The sequence below is a fragment of the Rutidosis leptorrhynchoides genome, chromosome 10 (genome assembly GCF_046630445.1).
Source record: "Rutidosis leptorrhynchoides isolate AG116_Rl617_1_P2 chromosome 10, CSIRO_AGI_Rlap_v1, whole genome shotgun sequence".
NCBI classification, from domain to species: Eukaryota; Viridiplantae; Streptophyta; class Magnoliopsida; order Asterales; family Asteraceae; genus Rutidosis; species Rutidosis leptorrhynchoides.
In genome coordinates this window covers 299,042,161-299,063,457 of record NC_092342.1, presented here as the reverse complement: position 1 = coordinate 299,063,457, position 21,297 = coordinate 299,042,161, and the positions used below count along the sequence as shown (strand labels likewise).

General features: G+C 35.4%; 2 protein-coding genes across 2 annotated transcripts; one reads left to right on the top strand and one right to left on the bottom strand.

Annotated features, from left to right (window-relative positions):
• The first annotated feature begins 1,165 nt into the window (after positions 1-1,165).
• Positions 1,166-13,033, top strand: LOC139873064 (zinc finger protein ZOP1). The gene is made up of 6 exons (XM_071860995.1): positions 1,166-1,300; positions 1,590-1,790; positions 1,999-2,110; positions 2,925-3,020; positions 3,098-3,422; positions 12,823-13,033. Exons 1-5 carry the CDS (start codon positions 1,292-1,294, stop codon positions 3,412-3,414), a joined length of 735 nt encoding a protein of 244 aa, XP_071717096.1. The 5' UTR covers positions 1,166-1,291; the 3' UTR covers positions 3,415-3,422; positions 12,823-13,033.
• A 601-nt stretch (positions 13,034-13,634) lies between these two features.
• Positions 13,635-18,974, bottom strand: LOC139871834 (serine carboxypeptidase 24-like). The gene is made up of 9 exons (XM_071859578.1): positions 18,569-18,974; positions 17,649-17,756; positions 17,430-17,525; positions 16,989-17,081; positions 16,495-16,580; positions 15,915-16,291; positions 14,197-14,289; positions 13,981-14,089; positions 13,635-13,875 (listed from the first exon to the last, which is right to left on the bottom strand). Exons 1-9 carry the CDS (start codon positions 18,972-18,974, stop codon positions 13,744-13,746), a joined length of 1,500 nt encoding a protein of 499 aa, XP_071715679.1. The 3' UTR covers positions 13,635-13,743.
• Positions 18,975-21,297: the final 2,323 nt, after the last annotated feature.

Below are 21,297 nucleotides of genomic sequence, written 5' to 3'. Positions count from 1 at the left end.
CAAGATGTTGTGATGGAGCGTAGGGCAATATTCAACACTAATATAAACTATATTTTTTCCTGTGTGGCAAAATTGATTAGCGAGTTGAGTATGACCTTTAATAAAACATAAACTTTTTTCATTATAGATAAATCTCATTTCAATAATTTAGCACACAACATTCTTATAGAGATTTCTCTCAAGTTACTCTATACTTTACCACTTACAAATGGATAAAAATCAAGTTCTTAAAGCAAAGTAAATGCTTGATTTCATTCTAGATTCGGATTCGAAAGATGAAGACAAAAGTCAATGCTTATACTTGCACACGAAGCCGGTCAATCTTCAAGATAAGTTATCCCACAAACTTATATTTTAAGGGATCGTGAAGGTATCACAAAACGATTATGGGATGAAATACGAACTTTGCTTGATTAACATATTATTCAAAGTGTCTTCAAGAGTCACGATCGCTTTTATTATAGAAATAGAAAGACTAAGCCACGGACGATAACCACCTAGATGAATCATTCGACTGTAAATAGCAAACGCTTCATCTAAACAACCACAATTCAACGAACTAAGATAACATAGGATTAAAATATGAAAAGTGAATTTTGTAGGGACTAATTCATGTTTGATTATATCATCAAATATCACCCCACATTTCAAATACTTAAGCTCCTACCCCATGTAATCTGCTTAACTTAGTAGCCAGAGAGAAATAAAATCGGAACCAATGTTTTTGCATAATCCATTTGTACATCTAGAATAAACCTACCAAATAACATCACCTCTAATCACAATATTTTTTTTTTACCGGAGTAGTGCTAAACAAACACAAATATTTTTTGTTTAAAAAATCCAGTTTTCTTAAGAAAGAAAGGAAGGAAGTTGATCCTTTCGATTTTAAAGGAAAGATTGAAAACGAAACATATAAACTCTTGGGTTACTTCCTCTATCAACAATTGATTTGGAGTACTAAGGTTGTATTTCTGTTTCTATGAATGCTTATATAAGGACGAGAAGGAAAAAAAAAAGTCTCACAAAAAAACTTTATAGAACAAAAGTCATTAATTAAAAGTTGGAGGGTCTTATATGAATATTATTTATTTACAAGGGCTTAAAAGAATGTATTCTTTCTTTACTGAAATAGGAAGATCAAGTTCTAGGGTTCAGTTTGATCAATATTCGAAGCCCTAAATTGTTATCTAAATCTACGCAAATTGTGGAGTAAATTGGGGGCTCTTGAATCTCATAACTCGTATTCTGCTATACGGACATCTCAATTATCCGTTTCATCTTACAAAAAATGACAGAGGTACCGTTATTTTATCTCCATAATTACTAAATACGTGCTCTATGATTCTAATTAGTTCTATCAAAAATTCAAAACCTAATTTTAATCAATCAGATAACTTTTTTTTATAATTGATGATATGAACGTAGTTTAATCGTCTCCAATTTCTATATTTCTCGATAATTAATGTGTATGTGCTCTATGCTGCTATTTAACTTGTTTTAGAATTATGCTATGTAGAATTCAAATTTGCTGTATTTATATTCGTATAATTTACTATCTTACTGATATCATGTTTATTAACTTTCAGTACTGGGTTAGTCAAGGCAAAAAATGGTGTGACTTGTGCAAAATCTTTATAGCGAACAATCCGTCGAGCATTAAAAATCATGAGCTTGGTTCAAAGCACAAAGAAAATGTTACCAAGAGACTGTCTAATATGAGAGAAGATAAAGTTGCAAAAGATAAAGAGAAGAAGGAAACAGCTCGTGTTCTCACTCAAATTGAAGAGGTCGAATATGATATTTCTATCAAACATGTTTTATGTTTCTGTCTCAGATTGTTTAAAATAAGCTCTTGCGTTCTACTTTTGAAGTAGTTGTTATTTATCTTTTACAGTAATTACAAGAAGGCAACATCTATTGGCTTATACTTATAAGCAGTGTGTTGATTACTGTATTTCACTATGCTTATGTAGTTCCTTTTCAATTTGGTTGCAGAAAGCGAGTCGAAGCTATCAGAAGGATATATCGACTTTTCAGAAGGCTAGGGATTCTAATGCACCTTCATTAAACAGTGAAGGGACAGGTGATGGATCTACAATAGCTGGAGGTTAGGATTCTCATCGCTTATATCGTCTTGTATTACTTAAGAGTTACGAATGAGTTGTCATCCTTTAAAGACATACTTCACCCCTATAAACATCATGCAAATTATAGACACTATGTTAGGTTTCCATTCTAAAAAAAAAATAGCTTTACAATAGACAGAAGTGTATTAACCATGTTTTGTTCTTTCTTATTCAATGAACATATATGGAATAGTTTTTTATACACGTAATTGTAATGAAAGGTCCAAATTGGGAGTTTGTCTGCTTGCTAATTTCGGTTTTCAGTAGACCCTTACAAGTCCTGACAGTGTGAAGCCATTATAGATTGCTAGTCAAGTACATTTTTCTTGAAGTTTGGTTTTCTCTCTCAAATCACTAGTTTAGTGGCAAATTTTATAAGACCATTTGTTGGGGTGCTTTCTATTGTAATACATTTTGGAAGACAATTGATAGGGTAGCTAGGAGATTAATATGAGATGATGAGAACACTGAAAATGCGACAAGATTATGTATGAAAGCATAATACTGGACTAATGTCTAAGAAAATAGGTTACTACAAGGAATATATCTCCCTGTAATAATGAATCACACTTATGTAGTTATTTTTCTTTTTCTTTTATAATGTATGAGTGTGAGAATGGCATACTTGTTGATATGCTTTATGTGGATCATACTGTATTTTATATATCAAGACTTATGAGTGAACTCCATATGCTAGCGTTTGTTAGTAATCTGTTTATGGTTATCTTATGATATTCTCAATTTCCTTTTCACTATGATTATTAATGATAATGATATATCATTTTATTGTGACAGAATGGGAGCACGACACCTCATCAGGTTATTACTACAATAAAAGTAACGGCTGTTACTATGATTCAAACTCTGGCTTCTACTATACTGATGCTTTAGGTACATCCAAAACCACATTATCCTTTTATCACGAGTTGTTGAACTTTTTTTTATTCTGATGCACGAAATTACTACAGGTAAGTGGGTTAGCCAAGAGGAAGCATTTGCGGCTGCAGCTAAACATTCTTCCGGACCTGTACATAAGAAACCTTTTTTTGCTTCAACATCTTTGACTTCAAAAAGTCAAACCGAATCCAAAACTCAACGGTTATCTGTAAACCCTACACGATCAGTGAACAAACCGTCGTCTATTGCTATAAACAAGAGAAAACGAGTAGATACGAAGCCGAAGGTTGTATCTGAGGAAGAAGCAGCTGCACTCAAGGCAAGAGAAGCAGCAAGAAAGAGAGTCGAGGAGAGAGAGAAATCGTCACTTGGTCTTTACAAGCGTTGATATATCTAGTAAGCATTTTGTAGCACGAGATCATTATATAAAGAAATATGAGGTACAAATGGGAAATTTTTTGTATGCGTCGAAATGGCCTTGTTGGGCTGATGTCACAATACACATTTTTTTTCCAAATATGTGACCTTTTGTAGATTAAGAAAATGGGTGCTGTTGGTAAAGGTCAAAACGAGTTTCTGGCGAATTGTGTATTTTTTAGTGCAGGTCAAAATAGGTTAGGCTGGGCTGACTTGCTATATTGTCCATTTCATAAAAAAAATAAAATTAGACATGTAATAAAAAATTCATATCATTAGGAATACATCAATGTTTTCGTAGTGAAGTATTTAGATAAGTAATGAATTGTATTCATGCAATTGAATACATTTCAGATAATTTTTAACAAGCTCATCCTTTTGACGCATTTTTATTTTACCTTTAATCTTTCAACTTGATCCGTTTAACCAGTTAATGGAGTATAATGTAACATCCCGCATTTTTCCGTTAAATTTATTTTAACACCGTCTTTTTTTTTTAATAATATCTTTCGTCATTTAATTTGGTATCTTTCGTTAACTAACGTTCATAATATCCTCGTTATTTAATTATAACGTCACCCGTTTACTCGAGCGTTTTAAAATATTCGTTTGGTTATTTCCCGCACCCGCTTTGAAACTAGAGGGACCAAACTTGCCAAGGGACCAAACCTTTGACTAGGTCAAAGAGGTCAAACCTCCCTCATCCATTCATTTATCTTTTTCTTTTCCATTTTTCTTTAATACTTTCACAAATCCTCTCAAAACCCAATTCATAAATTCATCCTCCAAATTCAATCAAGGAAGCTTACAACTAAACAAAATACATATTTGGAATCCTCTCTTCATCCTCTTCAATTTGATACCAACTTCATCTCATTTGGGTAACTTTCTAAAATCACTAATTTTATGTGTTCTTGAGATTTTTGAGTTATAAAGTTGTTAATTAGTGTCTATGGCTCATTGTGATGTCGTGTATGTAATTTGTATGCTCGATTCGTTGTTTTTGGTGTAGCTAGTTCAATATGAAAATTACTTGCTAAATCCTTGATTTTGGATGATCAAATGTTGTTAGATTGTTAAAGTGCATGTTTTAAAAGTGTTATTAGTATCATTAGCTTCGTTTTGATGTATAGGTTGATTAAGGAAACTCCAAAAACATGATTATTGATTTTGAGATGTTTGACTAGGGTTTGATAGTTCTTGACATGAATTTTTGGATGCTTGAATGCCATGAAATGTTAATTGTTAGTGTTTAGTAGTAATGTATGCTTCATTACCTTCAAAACGGCATATCACATGTGTGAATTGGATTCCCGAAACTTAAAATGCATTTGATGAACTTGAAACTTTGAAAATGGATTCTTAATGATCACTTGACGGAAAATCGGTTATTGAAATTGATGTTTTTGTTTGATGAAACGTGTTTAGTTGTTTTCCTTGTCAAATTACCTTTCTAATGATATAGGTTATGCGTTTTAAGTGTTTTCGGTGCATGAAATGTGTTATATTGTATTTTGGTTCGTGACTTGGACCATTTTTTTCTGCAAACTGCATGATTCCCAGGTATTGCGCGCCGCGCATTTACCCGCGCGCCGCGCAGAATCAGAGATCCCAGATGTTTGCCTTCTTGGTTGAGTTCTGACCAGAAATTGCACTTGGGTGCGCGCCGCGCAACCCAGTGCGCGCCGCGCAAAAACCCCAGGCCACTCTCTTTTGTTTTTAAATGTCACAAAAATGTTTCCGCTTAACTAAAACTCCGTTTAACATGAAACTTGACTATTAGGCTCTTATATGACTTCTCGTCTTGGGAAAATTGTCGGATACCCGACCCGACCCCGTTGACTTTGACTTTGACCAAGTTTGACTTTTAGTCAAACTTAACCAAACGATTATACAATCGTTCTAACATACTTAACTACTTGTATCGTGCATGAAACTTGACAAATTGATTCACATGCTATATTAATCGAGTCGTAACGAGCCATAGGACTAATTGAACATCTTTGACCGTTTGTGTTTACCGTTATTGATACAACCTATATGTTTAGGTCAAGACTAGCTTTGTCTTTGCACGCGTCTACTTGTTGAAGTACTTTATTAACTCTCGCGCTCAAGGTGAGATCATAGTCCCACCTTTTCAACAACTTTTATACTTTTAAATCGTGGGCTGAGAAAACATATACTTTGTTACATCTTGTACTACTTACTTTTATGTTTTGAACACAAGTGTGAAAACAAACATTCCACGTGCGAGTTAGAACAAAAATGCCTCAATTCGATTATCATTAGTTACACTTGCAGGGTGTAAGCGAGAACTTATATTGTGTGGCCATACGGGTTTAACAAACCCTCATTCGGACGGTTCGCTACCGTTATGCGGATGAAATATATTTTTGTGTTTTAGTGTGGGTTCTAGCACTGTGTGATGGGGTAACGTTGGTTAAGTTTTGATAATTGAGTGCTCGCGTATAACAACACTTTTGGAATGCAAATGATTTGGATAATCTACGTTATGGAAATACAAAATCTTGTGGTTCAAAAACAACGTTTAATACTTACTAAACCTATGATTTCACCAACGTTTTCGTTGACAGATTCTTCTATGTTTTCTCAGGTTTTGAATGCTTAGTGATACATGCTTCCGCACTCTTTTGATACTTGCTTGGATGTCGAGTATACATGCATTTTGGAGCATCTTTTGAACTTATTTAAACTGTGTCGCATAGTTTTCATTTGTACTTATAACGTTGTAACTTAACTTGTGGTCAATTATCTTTGTAAACTTTGAAACAATCTTTACACTTGAATGGATGCGACATATTTTGGGTCAAACGTCTGTTTTAAAGACTTATGACCAGGTAATGGGACCTACGTAGTCGACGCCGTCACTTGACGATTTGTCGGGGTCGCTACAAGTGGTATCAGAGCCTTGGTTGTAGGGATTTAGAGTTCATTTGTGTCCACCCCGAGTCATAGGGTACATAGGTGAATCTAGACTACAACCGGCATATAGACTGAAGTAGGAATTACTTGACTATTTGTGCATTTATACTCGAACTCTTCTATCATATCTAACTCGTATTCGATCTTGATCTTACGTTGATAAATTTTGTTGACGCGCCACCTTGACTTTATAAAGTAATGTTAAATGCACATGTAAATCAGGGTAATATAATTTCCGGGATTATATTACGGTGATTCACATGGACGTTCCGACATTATGACGTAAAGAATTTAAGGCGAGTCAAGGAAAAATTTCCTCTCTATCCTTATTCCATACTCCGGTTAGTATTGTTGAAAATACTAACCAACGATATTCTTGTGTCATGAAGGAACAATGGCTCACCAAGGTCAACACAATACTCCTCTCGAAACCCTAGAACAAGCTCTTCAACGAATGATAACCACCGCCGTGGGTACGGCCGTGGCCGATCACTTTTCTAACAACAACAATCATGGAACCGGTAATTCAAACGAAGGTTGCTCCTACAAGAACTTCATGAAGTACAATCCTCCCACTTTCGATGGAACCGGGGGACCGGTTACTCTCACCCGATGGTTTGAACAAACAGAATCCGTTTTTAGCATAAGCGGTTGTCAGGACCAAGATAAGGTCAAGTTTTCCACCCTCACTCTTACCGGTATCGCTCTCTCATGGTGGAACACGTATGTACAATCAGTGGGTACCGATGAAGCCCTTACACTCTCTTGGACCGAATTAAGAGAAAGAATGATCACCGAATACTTCCCGCGCGATGAGACTCGAAGGCTCGAGCAAGGGCTAAGGAATTTAAAAACGGTCGGGAACGACCTCGAAGCTTATAATCAACGGTTTACCGAACTAGTCACAATGTGTCCAAATATCATGACTCCCGAATCCCTAAGAGTCGAACTTTACATGGATGGCCTCCCTAAGAGCATTCAACACAGGGTAATGACACCTCGACCCACTAACCTACAAGAGGCTTTAACAATGGCCCGCCATACTTTAGACACGGCGAATGAAATGGAAACGCCGGCACCAATGGTCGAGAACCAATCGAGCGGCAATAAAAGAACATGGGAAGCCTCTCAATCAAGCAACCACAACCACAACAACCTCTCCAAGAAGCCTTTCGCCTCCAACGACAAGAAAGGTTATACCGGAAAACTACCTTTTTGTAACGAATGCCACAAGCATCACTTTGAAGGATGTGGCAGGTTTCGCCACCGGCGCCAAGGACCCGTCGCTCGAAAGATGCCCAACGCACACAGAACGGGTGCTTGCTTCGAATGTGGCCAACTGGGTCATTTTAGGAATGTGTGCCCAAATAAGAAAATCAACCCCAACGCACGCCGTTGAACCTTCAACATCGACACCTAGGATGCCCGGAACGACGATGGACTAGTAACGGGTACGTTTCTTCACAACAAACCGTATGTTTCATACTTATTCGATTCAATTACCGCTAGACGTTTTACAACCAAGACTTTGACTTGTACTCATTACATTCCACCTTTTTCCCTTAGATACTACTTAGGCAATTTAAGCGACCAACGGAAAGATATTGTGTGTCTATAAATTCTATCGGAGGATATACGTTAAGAATATTGACTTGACACCTATAGAACTAGGGAGCTCAAAACCTATTCATTAAGGAGAAATTGTTGCCCTACATTTATGTATAGATTATTGTGAACTAAGAAATTTTCGGTTGGAAACCGATACCCTCTCCCTCGCATCCATGACCTCATGATTATTTGCACGAATCCCGTATGTTCCAAATCGACCTCCGTTCCGGTTATCATCAATTGGGGGTTAAGGGAGACGATGTCTCCTAAGCCATTTTCTGAACTCGCGACGTTAGTTGTAAATCTCTCTTAGTACCGTTTGATTTATTTAGGACTCCGTCCGTATTCATGAACCTCCTAAACCACGTATGCAACTTATCTAGACTAATCTGTTATCGTATTTATAGATGACATCTTAACCTATTCAAGTAAAGAAGGAAAACGAACAACATCACCATCTTAAGCTCGAACTTTTGAGAAAAGAGCAACTCTATACCAAATTCTCCGAGTGAGAATTTCTGTTGAACGAAGTCCAATTTTCTAGACCATGATGTTAATGGTCAAGGCATTACAATCAATCTCGAAATCAAGCCACATGTAATCAGGAAACTCTCCCAACTCAGACTTGTATTCGTAAAATCTTAGATCTCGTCTATTTTTACCGAGGATTCATTTCTGACTTTTCTCGTGTCACACGACTTTTAAACTCGTTAACTCACTAAGGAAAAACTCTAAACCTCTCCGTGTTCGAACCTTGAGCGTGATCCTTCACACCAACATTTCTAGTTAAAATCGTATAGCAACAGATGGAACTCAAACATGGAAATATTTCTACTTGAACGCCGAAAGGCATACTCTCTCGACTCAAAAATCAACATAACTGAAATTCGTTATTTTGCACGAAGAATTCGAATACTAAATTGTGGATCCGATCAATTTTCTCGTCATCCCGTACCACACTACCTACCTCTGTTATTTCACCGTCACCGTCTGATATTACTGGGATTTAAGATAACACACAATCCAACGATACTTCACTCTTCTTTGACTTAACGCCCTTGTGTTTCTGATAATCGGTCAACTATTATTCAACCCCGAACTATACAACTACGTGTACTACCTCGTTTCTCTTTCAGACTTCAACTTTTGACAACTAGAGGCACGTTATGGCAACCTCGAGATGTAAACTCATCCTATTCTAAGTCCTCATTTCACTACTATCTTTACCGTTCGCATTTCCGTTTAAAGAAACTCCTTGTAACATTTCTCCATGGATAGAGAAACTCCTCATATTACATAAGTATTCGCCACGAGGGTGAATAGTCCTAACGAACATTTTTCGAACCCTAACTAACTTGTTCAAACGTATCTTAAGAGATTCTATTCCAACACGGTGTATCTTTGTCAATTATTCCGTATCGAAATACTCGTTTCACTTCTAGTTTTACAAGAAACCTTGGGAACCCGCTTAGACATGAGTACCGCGTACCACCCACAAACTGACGAACCGAGCAAACGAACGATTTACGTCTTGGAAAGACATGTCACAAACTCGTATTGTCACCTTTAGTAGATCACTCTTACAACAGTAGTTACCACTCGTGTGTTCACGCGCACTTTCCGAAACCCTATATGACCGCTAATGTCATACCCCTGTTCATTTAACCAAAGCATCAACCACCGAAATCTGAACTCCATCAAGAAACAACAATTGAGATCGTTCAAGTCCGAGAAAGGCTCGAGATGACCCGTAGTCGCCAGAAGAGTTATACCAAACTTAGATAAAAACCTCACAAATCCCAGCGTGTCACCGCGTAATATTGAGAAACCGCACCTTGGAAAGGTGTAATCCATTTTGGAAAATCGAGAAAGGCTATATCCGCAATATCGAACCTTTTGAAACCTTGGGGCGTATTGGAACCGCTTCCTATCGTTTATAACTTCCGACTAAATTAAGTTTCCGTTTACCCTACATTTCGTGTAACAAACTTAGAAACGTGTCCTGCGGAACAGGAACGTGCAATCCTTCTAGATGCACCAACTATTGATGACAAACTCCTCCTCGTAGGGAAAACCGGCTGAACTTGTGGATCGTAAAACCAAGCCCTAATACAACGTAACACCTCGACTATCCGGATTCGTGGAATGTCCACGAAAGTACCTTCAATCATTCGTAGAGTTACTACACTAGGTCTCGAGTAAGAGACATCGACTATTACTTCCAACTAAATTTCGGGACGAAATTTCTTTTGAGGTGTGGATAATGTAACATCCCGCATTTTTCCGTTAAATTTATTTTAACACCGTCTTTTTTTTTTAATAATATCTTTCGTCATTTAATTTGGTATCTTTCGTTAACTAACGTTCATAATATCCTCGTTATTTAATTATAACGTCACCCGTTTACTCGAGCGTTTTAAAATATTCGTTTGGTTATTTCCCGCACCCGCTTTGAAACTAGAGGGACCAAACTTGCCAAGGGACCAAACCTTTGACTAGGTCAAAGAGGTCAAACCTCCCTCATCCATTCATTTATCTTTTTCTTTTCCATTTTTCTTTAATACTTTCACAAATCCTCTCAAAACCCAATTCATAAATTCATCATCCAAATTCAATCAAGGAAGCTTACAACTAAACAAAATACATATTTGGAATCCTCTCTTCATCCTCTTCAATTTGATACCAACTTCATCTCATTTGGGTAACTTTCTAAAATCACTAATTTTATGTGTTCTTGAGATTTTTGAGTTATAAAGTTGTTAATTAGTGTCTATGGCTCATTGTGATGTCGTGTATGTAATTTGTATGCTCGATTCGTTGTTTTTGGTGTAGCTAGTTCAATATGAAAATTACTTGCTAAATCCTTGATTTTGGATGATCAAATGTTGTTAGATTGTTAAAGTGCATGTTTTAAAAGTGTTACTAGTATCATTAGCTTCGTTTTGATGTATAGGTTGATTAAGGAAACTCCAAAAACATGATTATTGATTTTGAGATGTTTGACTAGGGTTTGATAGTTCTTGACATGAATTTTTGGATGCTTGAATGCCATGAAATGTTAATTGTTAGTGTTTAGTAGTAATGTATGCTTCATTACCTTCAAAACGGCATATCACATGTGTGAATTGGATTCCCGAAACTTAAAATGCATTTGATGAACTTGAAACTTTGAAAATGGATTCTTAATGATCACTTGACGGAAAATCGGTTATTGAAATTGATGTTTTTGTTTGATGAAACGTGTTTAGTTGTTTTCCTTGTCAAATTACCTTTCCAATGATATAGGTTATGCGTTTTAAGTGTTTTCGGTGCATGAAATGTGTTATATTGTATTTTGGTTCGTGACTTGGACCATTTTTTTCTGCAAACTGCATGATTCCCAGGTATTGCGCGCCGCGCATTTACCCGCGCGCCGCGCAGAATCAGAGATCCCAGATGTTTGCCTTCTTGGTTGAGTTCTGACCAGAAATTGCACTTGGGTGCGCGCCGCGCAACCCAGTGCGCGCCGCGCAAAAACCCCAGGCCACTCTCTTTTGTTTTTAAATGTCACAAAAATGTTTCCGCTTAACTAAAACTCCGTTTAACATGAAACTTGACTATTAGGCTCTTATATGACTTCTCGTCTTGGGAAAATTGTCGGATACCCGACCCGACCCCGTTGACTTTGACTTTGACCAAGTTTGACTTTTAGTCAAACTTAACCAAACGATTATACAATCGTTCTAACATACTTAACTACTTGTATCGTGCATGAAACTTGACAAATTGATTCACATGCTATATTAATCGAGTCGTAACGAGCCATAGGACTAATTGAACATCTTTGACCGTTTGTGTTTACCGTTATTGATACAACCTATATGTTTAGGTCAAGACTAGCTTTGTCTTTGCACGCGTCTACTTGTTGAAGTACTTTATTAACTCTCGCGCTCAAGGTGAGATCATAGTCCCACCTTTTCAACAACTTTTATACTTTTAAATCGTGGGCTGAGAAAACATATACTTTGTTACATCTTGTACTACTTACTTTTATGTTTTGAACACAAGTGTGAAAACAAACATTCCACGTGCGAGTTAGAACAAAAATGCCTCAATTCGATTATCATTAGTTACACTTACAGGGTGTAAGCGAGAACTTATATTGTGTGGCCATACGGGTTTAACAAACCCTCATTCGGACGGTTCGCTACCGTTATGCGGATGAAATATATTTTTGTGTTTTAGTGTGGGTTCTAGCACTGTGTGATGGGGTAACGTTGGTTAAGTTTTGATAATTGAGTGCTCGCGTATAACAACACTTTTGGAATGCAAATGATTTGGATAATCTACGTTATGGAAATACAAAATCTTGTGGTTCAAAAACAACGTTTAATACTTACTAAACCTATGATTTCACCAACGTTTTCGTTGACAGATTCTTCTATGTTTTCTCAGGTTTTGAATGCTTAGTGATACATGCTTCCGCACTCTTTTGATACTTGCTTGGATGTCGAGTATACATGCATTTTGGAGCATCTTTTGAACTTATTTAAACTGTGTCGCATAGTTTTCATTTGTACTTATAACGTTGTAACTTAACTTGTGGTCAATTATCTTTGTAAACTTTGAAACAATCTTTACACTTGAATGGATGCGACATATTTTGGGTCAAACGTCTGTTTTAAAGACTTATGACCAGGTAATGGGACCTACGTAGTCGACGCCGTCACTTGACGATTTGTCGGGGTCGCTACATATAAGACAACCGTAACCCATATCGACTAATTTATAGATAAATTGTTCAAATTTGCCACTTGTAACTTATAAGTTTATGGTGTTTTTTATACAGAAAATGACGAGTTGGAACTCTGGTGAGAAATGGCATGCTTTGCAGACGAGGAACTTGTGATGTTGTAACGTTCAGTGGTCAGTCTTGTAATTCCTAAAATTCAAAATGTAGATGAGACATGTAAAATGAATTCATTCCATTCATTTACATCGTTTTTGTTATTTTACCATCACATCATCTTCTTAGAAATTAATGCTCATACTAATATCAAAGGGGCACATAAATAACATAACTATCTATGTGTGCATTTAGATTTTAGATCATCACCCTTTACATGACTACTGACAGTGTGGCCAAGACTAACGGTAGATTGTAGGGGGGCCGGGTTTTGGTGATGTTAACGTTGAGTCCAACTGGTTGACTTTTGAAGACCGGGCCACCAACTATTGAGAATTTCTGATGGGGCTATATATCGATCGAACTTACAGTCATTAAAAAGTAAAATTAGAGTTGATATTTGCACTTGTTTTTTATTTATGAATCCACCTATATTCTGCATTGATATAGGGTCTGATCATCTGTATCTTTTATAACTTAATTTCTGTTTTTTCCCCGCAAACGAAGATAAAGAAGTCATCATTGTGTACTAGTTACTTATTTTAATTTTAATTCGGATTGTAGGGTAAAAAAAAAATTAAGAGTTTGTAATTGCATATGTAGGGTTAAAAATGCTTTAAATAATTGGAGGAAAGTGTATGTGTCCGAGCTAAAAAAGATTCACTTTTATGTCTTATTTGTTACTCAAAGTGACACAAAATATAAGAGTGGAAAGATATAAAACTATAAAAGGAAGTGAAAATAACATTGCCTGGTGGATTGAAATTAAAAATGAGAAACAACATACTATTACCAACACTATAGTTTAAAGATATAAACTAAATCGTCTAATTAAGATGATCAAGGCCCTCTTGGTGTTATATTTCACTCACGATTAGCCAAGAACATCTTTAGTAAACCAAAGGCTTGGCGTGGTTGGAAACGAGGTACTTCATGACCAGCGCCACGAACCGTAGCAAACGATAAACCATCGTATACAACTTTATACCCTGCCACCTATAATAATTTTTAAACAAACACAACAAATCTGTTAAGTATTTTGTAATGTCTATTAAACATAACGCATTTTAGCGAGTTAAGAGTTAAGATGAGAAATATTACTTGCTTTGTAGAATCTATCCAAAATCGCCAAGGTTTTACCACTTTAAGATTCATGGCGTCGATAGAATATCGTGTGCCAGAGACTGGAACAACTGCATCGACATCTCCACTGGCAAAAATGATTCAAGTACAAAAATGTTGATAAGTTGTCGTATTAAGTCGCGTTTTTGAATTAGTTTATTTGTAAATAGAAGATTAGAGAAAGTTAAGTGTTACCTATAAAGAAGTATTCTGATACCCTGAGACATTAGCCTTTTGTATATAGGAAACATAGTTGAGGGGCTATCTTTCCATTTCACAATCACTTTGCTGCAACAAAATTTATGAGTTACTTATCAGATTTTTCTAAAAAATAGTTGTAACAAAAAAAGTAAAGACATAAACAAAAAGTATCATGAACATGATTGAGTAGTTGGTATCTAGATTTTCTTAACATGACCAACTTGTTAGGTTACTTAACTAGTTAAGAATATATGATACCCCCATCTATCAAAATTTAATAGTCAAATCTTTTTTTAATAATGAGGTAAAGGTGTTTTATACACTTGATCTAAAATAATATGGTATATAAAAATTAAGAGGTAAGACTGTAAAGTTAAGAAGTAGCTAATAATATTTTATAAACCACTTGTTTGGGGATTATCACCAAAAAGCTCATTTTCTTGACCTTATTTGCGTGAAAGAAAAAAAAAATAAAAAAAATTGTCAATTTACCCTCGCAAGGAGCAAGGTGCCTCTTGCTCCCTTGCGCCTTGCGTCCTTGCGCCTTGGTTGCACCTGGAAGCAAAGGGCAAGGCACCTTGCTCCCAGGTGGAAGCAAGGCCGCAAGGTGCCTTGCTCCTTGCTCCCAGGTGGAAGCAAGGGAGCAAGAGGCACCTTGCGTCCTTGCTTCCACCTGGGAGCAAGGAAGCAAGAGGCACCTTGCGTCCTTGCTTCCACCTGGGAGCAAGGAGCAAGGCACCTTGCTCTCTGCGTCCTTGCGTCCACCTGGGAGCAAGCAGCAAGGTGTCTTGCTCTTTGCTCCAAGGTGAAATCAAAGTCGCAAGGACGCAAGGCGCAAGGGAGCAAGAGGCACCTTGCTCCTTGCGAGGGCAAATTGGCAATTTTTTTATTTTTTGGGCTCTCACGCAAATAAGGTCAAAAAAATGAGTATTTTGGTGATAATCCCCTTGTTTTTGTCAAGTAACTAGTAAACTGAGATGAAAGGAGTTAAAGATTGATTTGACGGCCCAATATGATATTCTGGGCCTTTAAAATGGGTTAATGTCAAACGAACCAACTTTTGAACAAGGCTAAAATTTTGTGCCTATAAATTGGGCTGATCTGGAGGCCCAAAAAAGATTGATCAACCAAGTTTTGATTAGGGCTAACTGGTTTGGGCCCAAACTTAATAAAACTGAACGCTCAGTTTCATATGTGTCTTGGTGTTTTTTGTGGAATGATAAATATGTGCCTTTTATTAGTTTTAGACTTTTAGTTATAGACTCGTAATTATTACTCATGTTTATAAAAAGACTTCCGGCAGGGCCAAGATGGACAACCGGCCAGGACCCAGATATTAAAAAGGGCCCAAAAATTTAAATGTATATAATCTCAAAGTATATGCAATTACATTAAATAAAACAGTTAGAGGATAAATATTTAGGAAATAAACACTATGTACGTCTATCTTAAAAACTTTTTTCGTATTCATAAATTTGAGTATCAACTTTTCGTCTGAATTAAACTTTTTAAAAGGGGCCTATATTTATTTTCGCAGGCCTTCCAAATTGTTAAGACGGCCCTAAAAACGAAATCAAGACAATTTCAACTAGCCCGATTCATGGGTCGATTATAATCTTTATTCTTTGGCACCTCTTTTCATCATCATTATTATTAATCACGCTTATTTTATATGATTTATGTACAAATCATTGGAAAAAAAGTCTTCTAACCTGCAAGTCGCCCATCGATAAGATAATTTGGTGACATTAGCATGAAAAGCACTCTGAACATTTGGGAGATTAAGATACTTTTCAACGTAATCTCCTTCGCATGGATCAAGCCCTCCGTACCTCCGATGTCCCCTTTTTCTAGCCATTAACCCTTCGGGCAATGGCGTACAAGTCGGGCCATAAATGTTGTAGAAATCTATGTCACCAATCTCTTCCCCTAGTTCTTCCTCTATGTTTGTACAATAACGACTAGTATTACCATTGTTGCAATTTTGTGTTAATTTCCTATACGTTTCATCCGATATCAGAGCATGACTCCATAGATAATCGTTAAATCCTTTATCGTCCGTATCACTGTTCATTATTCCATTTCCTATCTATAAAAACAACCAAAATGGAAATATATTTAGTTTTGATTCAACTCGTAGAAGTTGCTACTGTTATGTGATATATTCGGTTTCAATTAAAAACAATGGTAAAAGATATTAGTTAATCATAACTTTAAGTTTATAAGGGACAAATTTTATTATTACAAACTAATGTGAGACAGGTCATTACAAAAGCAATGTGATGTTATTACCATAATACCCTTGAAGTTAATTGAAGTAGAGTGGCCCACCACATTTTTCTTTGTAATTACATCTGCTAATTCCGGGATATAATAACCTGTGACATACAAAAAATAAAATAAATATAAATAACCTGTGACATACAGTAATTTACAAGGTTAAGGACAAGATTCAACACCTGCATAACTATAGGTACAACTTATAATGTGATTCCTACATATGATGCTCTAGACAATAATGTAACATGTACTTACTCCGTCTCAATTTTAATAGTCACTGTTTGACTATTCAAGTATTTCTTTACCAACTTTGACTTAAAATATATTTGTTTGTGCAATATTTTATTTAATGAAATTTATATGAATGTTTTGGGTTTTAAGCGTGCTTTCATTTATATATATTTCATTATTACACAAAAGAGATATTTTAAGTTAAAGTTTGTAAAGAAAAATTTGAAAAGTTAAAGAGAGACTATTAAATTAAGACGAAGGGAGTAATGTTTTACCTGCATAACTTTCTCCTATTATGTAAAAATCATTGTTTTTATAATGTGGGAATCTTCTGAACCAGTTCACCAAGAAAACGTACGAGTCCTCAGCTGAAACATGAATCGAAAACACAGTTTAATATCAATATACATTTAAAAAAAAATATATATATCAATATACATAACAATATATCACATTTAGTATGCAGAGCTAGAATAACTGTATCCTTTGAGGTTCAAAAAAAGTTCATTGTGCTTTTGGAGATGAATACAATAAGTGCATACGCCATATAAGTTATGAACCACACAATTATAAGCTTTCTTTATGTAAGTTTTTCACATTTACTAATACTGAATCATACATAAAAGTTTGTCAACTGTAGTTAGTGGCCCATTGTTAAGTTACTTTTAATTTCTTTATAAAAAGGGGAATATGTAATGATGAAAAAGGAAGGCTACCAGTTCTTTTATCTCCAGACAAGTCATAATCACTACTTGTGTTTGAGTAAGAGAATCCAACTCCTGCTGGTGACTCCAAGAACAGCACATTTGCAACTGTTTGTGTAATGGGTGATCAATTCATATGTATCATCAATCAATTTAACACAATGAATAAATTATATAAATTGATTGATACTTTATAATGTGATTTAAGTTACTAGAAACGATTCAACGAACCTTTGTTCCATGAAAATCGTCGTGAATAAAGTGTTTTACCATCGGGATTAACCCCAAACGGTCCAATCTCGAGCATAGCACCAACGCCGAGAGATGAACATCCTGGCCCTGTTTTATTACAGAGTTTGATACTATATATCATTAAATTTATGTTAATCAAAGAAAATGTTCTGATGTGATTGTATATAGTATGTGTGTTGCATTAGACCACTCCCAACAATGACACCGTCATCAACACTTCCTCAGCGCCACATCAGCTTTCTCTCTCCACCTTACTCACCACTTTCTCCCATAACACTCCCAGGACACACCATTGCCAACCATGACATACTGTCTCCTCATTACATACCCCACAAAATTAATTAAATAAATTAAGGTACAAGTTTATTTGCTTTTGTACAAGTAATTGTTGCACATATACATGAAGAAAGAGAAAGAAATCCGTCCTCGGAGATGCTATTTGAGGAATTGGATGAGGGCGAAGTGGTTGAGGGCGGATGAGGGCGGGGGAATGCCAATGGAGCCCTCGAGGAAATGGGTGGATGACATGGGTGAGGGCGGACCGTTGGGAGTGGCCTTATAGGCAGCAGCGAATCAGGATGAAAACACTATGGAGTCCCATTTTTTTTGTTTTAAAACTAATTATATTTTAAGGGTACTTTAATGGTTGTTTACCTCAAAAAAAACCATAAATTTTAAAAATGTATAGGGTCATGTAAATAAATTTAATTAATGATATCCTATACAATTTGAAGAGTACATTGTATAAAAAAAATTTCAAAGTAACAAGGTCGGACCCCAAAGGCTAGAATCGCCTGTGATTGTAGGTATGTTATTCTAAAATTAACAAAAAAAAGGGAAACACAAAACGGAATACCGTAAAACATATTCAAGAAACAAGCAAATGTGTACAAATGTACCTCCATTAAGCCAAAGAACAAGTGGTTTAGAAGATGGTTCATGAAGAGCTTCAACAAAGTAGTAAAAAAGGCTTCTACCATTTAAGCTATCAACATTAGCATACCCTGCATATTGTTTAAACATCAACTCTTTTGATAATGGCTGACCAGGAAGCCCTTCTTTAATATAATCATCTTCCATCTTTCTCCCATTGTTGTCGGTTTTCATGCAATTGAAGCTTGTTTCGATGATCTTATTTTCATTGACCGCATTGACTTGGGCCCGGTTTCTTGAACGGCGAAAAGCCATCAAGGTTTCGGCTTGGTTGATCCCCAAGCCATGGGTTTGAGATAGGCACATTGTTATTGTTACAAGAATTAATAGAAGTTTGAGGTTTGTAGGAAACAAATTATGTTTCTTCTCCATTTCTCAATGTCCAATAAGAGGTGAGTAGCTTTTAAACACTATATGAAAATGTAATATGTACTCTGTATATATTTATAGGCCAAGATAATAAAATACTCAATATATTATTCATATAGTTGTTGTATATAATTTTATACAAGTATATAACTACAACGGCTTTCTCTTTTACACTCATACTTTCTAGGGTAAATTATTCAAAAGTGTAATATAAAGTATATTAATATAATTAATAAATAGCATGGGATATGCAAGTTTTTTTTTCCGATAAAGAACACGATATGCAAGTTTTTTGGGATATAAAAGAAAAAATAATCACAAATCGTATTTTAAATTATGGAGTTCATCATTCCGGTTTACGATTTTTTTAATCGAATTAGTTTTAACTTCTAGCTCTGGGAGCAAAACCGAAAACGAACAATAAAAAACTGAATTCAAATTTGATTCGATTTCGTTAAAACCTAAAAACCAACAAAATAAAAATATCTTACAACATTTAACATACAAAACTACAAGATATGCATGATTATATTATATAAACTATATAAATATAACCATTAAGAAATGTTATCTATTAACCAAATTTCGAGTTGACATGCATAAGACTATTAGTGCATTTTGAGTATGTCTATTTGAAACGACCCGACCCAATCCATAGGGACGAATACAATAACATATGATTACATCGCGAGGCATTTGACCTCTATATGTTACGTTTTATAAACATTGCATTCTTTTGAAAAGATATACCATAAATGAATATTTAAAATTCAATGTTTTCGACATCTGATGATTTCTACATATAGACAATCACCGTAAATAACAGTTTACAAGAATACTTCCGTTGACAATGCAGTCAAAATAAATACACGTTGATGATTTTGTGAATGCAATGCTTCCTCGAATAAAACATGTATGACTCCATGCACATGGTTTCTCTAACATATATTCAAACAGCGGAAGACTTCTAGGAACCTGAGAATAAACATGCTTTAAACGCCAACATAAAGTTGGTGAGATATAGGTTTAATGCTAGCAGCGTTATAAATATAGACCACAAGATTTCATATGCATAAACGTTTTAATAAAAATATTCTAAGTGGTTGAGCACTTGATAACCACACTTAACATTTAATCAACGTCGCATATTCCCTTTATTATGAAATCTCACTACACTGTACCAAGTGTAGTCACTAAAACGAAGTACTGTGCAACCGTTGAATACTGGTCGTCCAGTCCGGTTGGGGTTGTCAGGCCCGATAGATCTATCAACAGGATTCGCGTTTACAATACCACATGTAAATAGTAGTTACCAAGCTACAGGGAAGTATGCCAGTGGTACAACTCAACGTAGAATATATATTTTAATCACTTGTGTCCATAACGTAAATCATAAAATGCATGTATTCTCATCCCGAAATATTTAGAGTTTAAAAGTGGGACTATATACTCACTTTTGCCTTGAAGGTATTTAACTCGACTTGGTCTCCGATAGATATCACGAACCTAACCATATATATAATATATCAACATATTTTCTTTTCAAGTAATCGTTATATATATATATATATATATATATATATATATATATATATATATATATATATATACTTATAATACTTTTAATATTTTATTAGTCCGTAGTTAGCAGTCCGATGTTAGTGGTCCACAATTAGTTGCTCAATAAAATAAATAAAGACCCCATCGTATTCGTATTGATCAGAATTAATCTCGACCCATGGTACCATGTTGTCAAATGACGTGTTGCGTACATAAAGTACCGTGTTGTCAAATGACGTGTTGCGTACAATCATGAGGTCTTATGATTAATCTTCTCGTGTTGTTTACGGGTGGTCCTGAAATATATAAAATCAAATCATAAGTAATTATATATAAAATATCATATTAATTAGAAAAGATATGATTAATTTACTTTATCTCCAAATATTTTCGTAGCTAAACTAGCTTCGGATACCCAATCTTGTTTTAGTCGTAGTTTCTTCATTACAACTCCGTTTTTATTGGTTCAACTTGCCACTTCCTTGGATCGAGTCAAATTTTAAGAATATGAACTAAAAATACCTTAGTTTGTATTCGAAATCACAGGTTATAGGTCAAACTTTGATAAAACTTATGAAAGTGATCATTTTCCATCATAAAAACAACATTTAATGATCATTTTTCTAAAAAATACTTACACTTTGAGTTACACCATGAGATTTTTATATATTAACATATTCATAAGAAATATCATTTTTCCAGAATATAAACTTCCAATTCAAAGTTCAAGATGGTTTTTAATTATCCAACCCAAAACAGCCCCCGG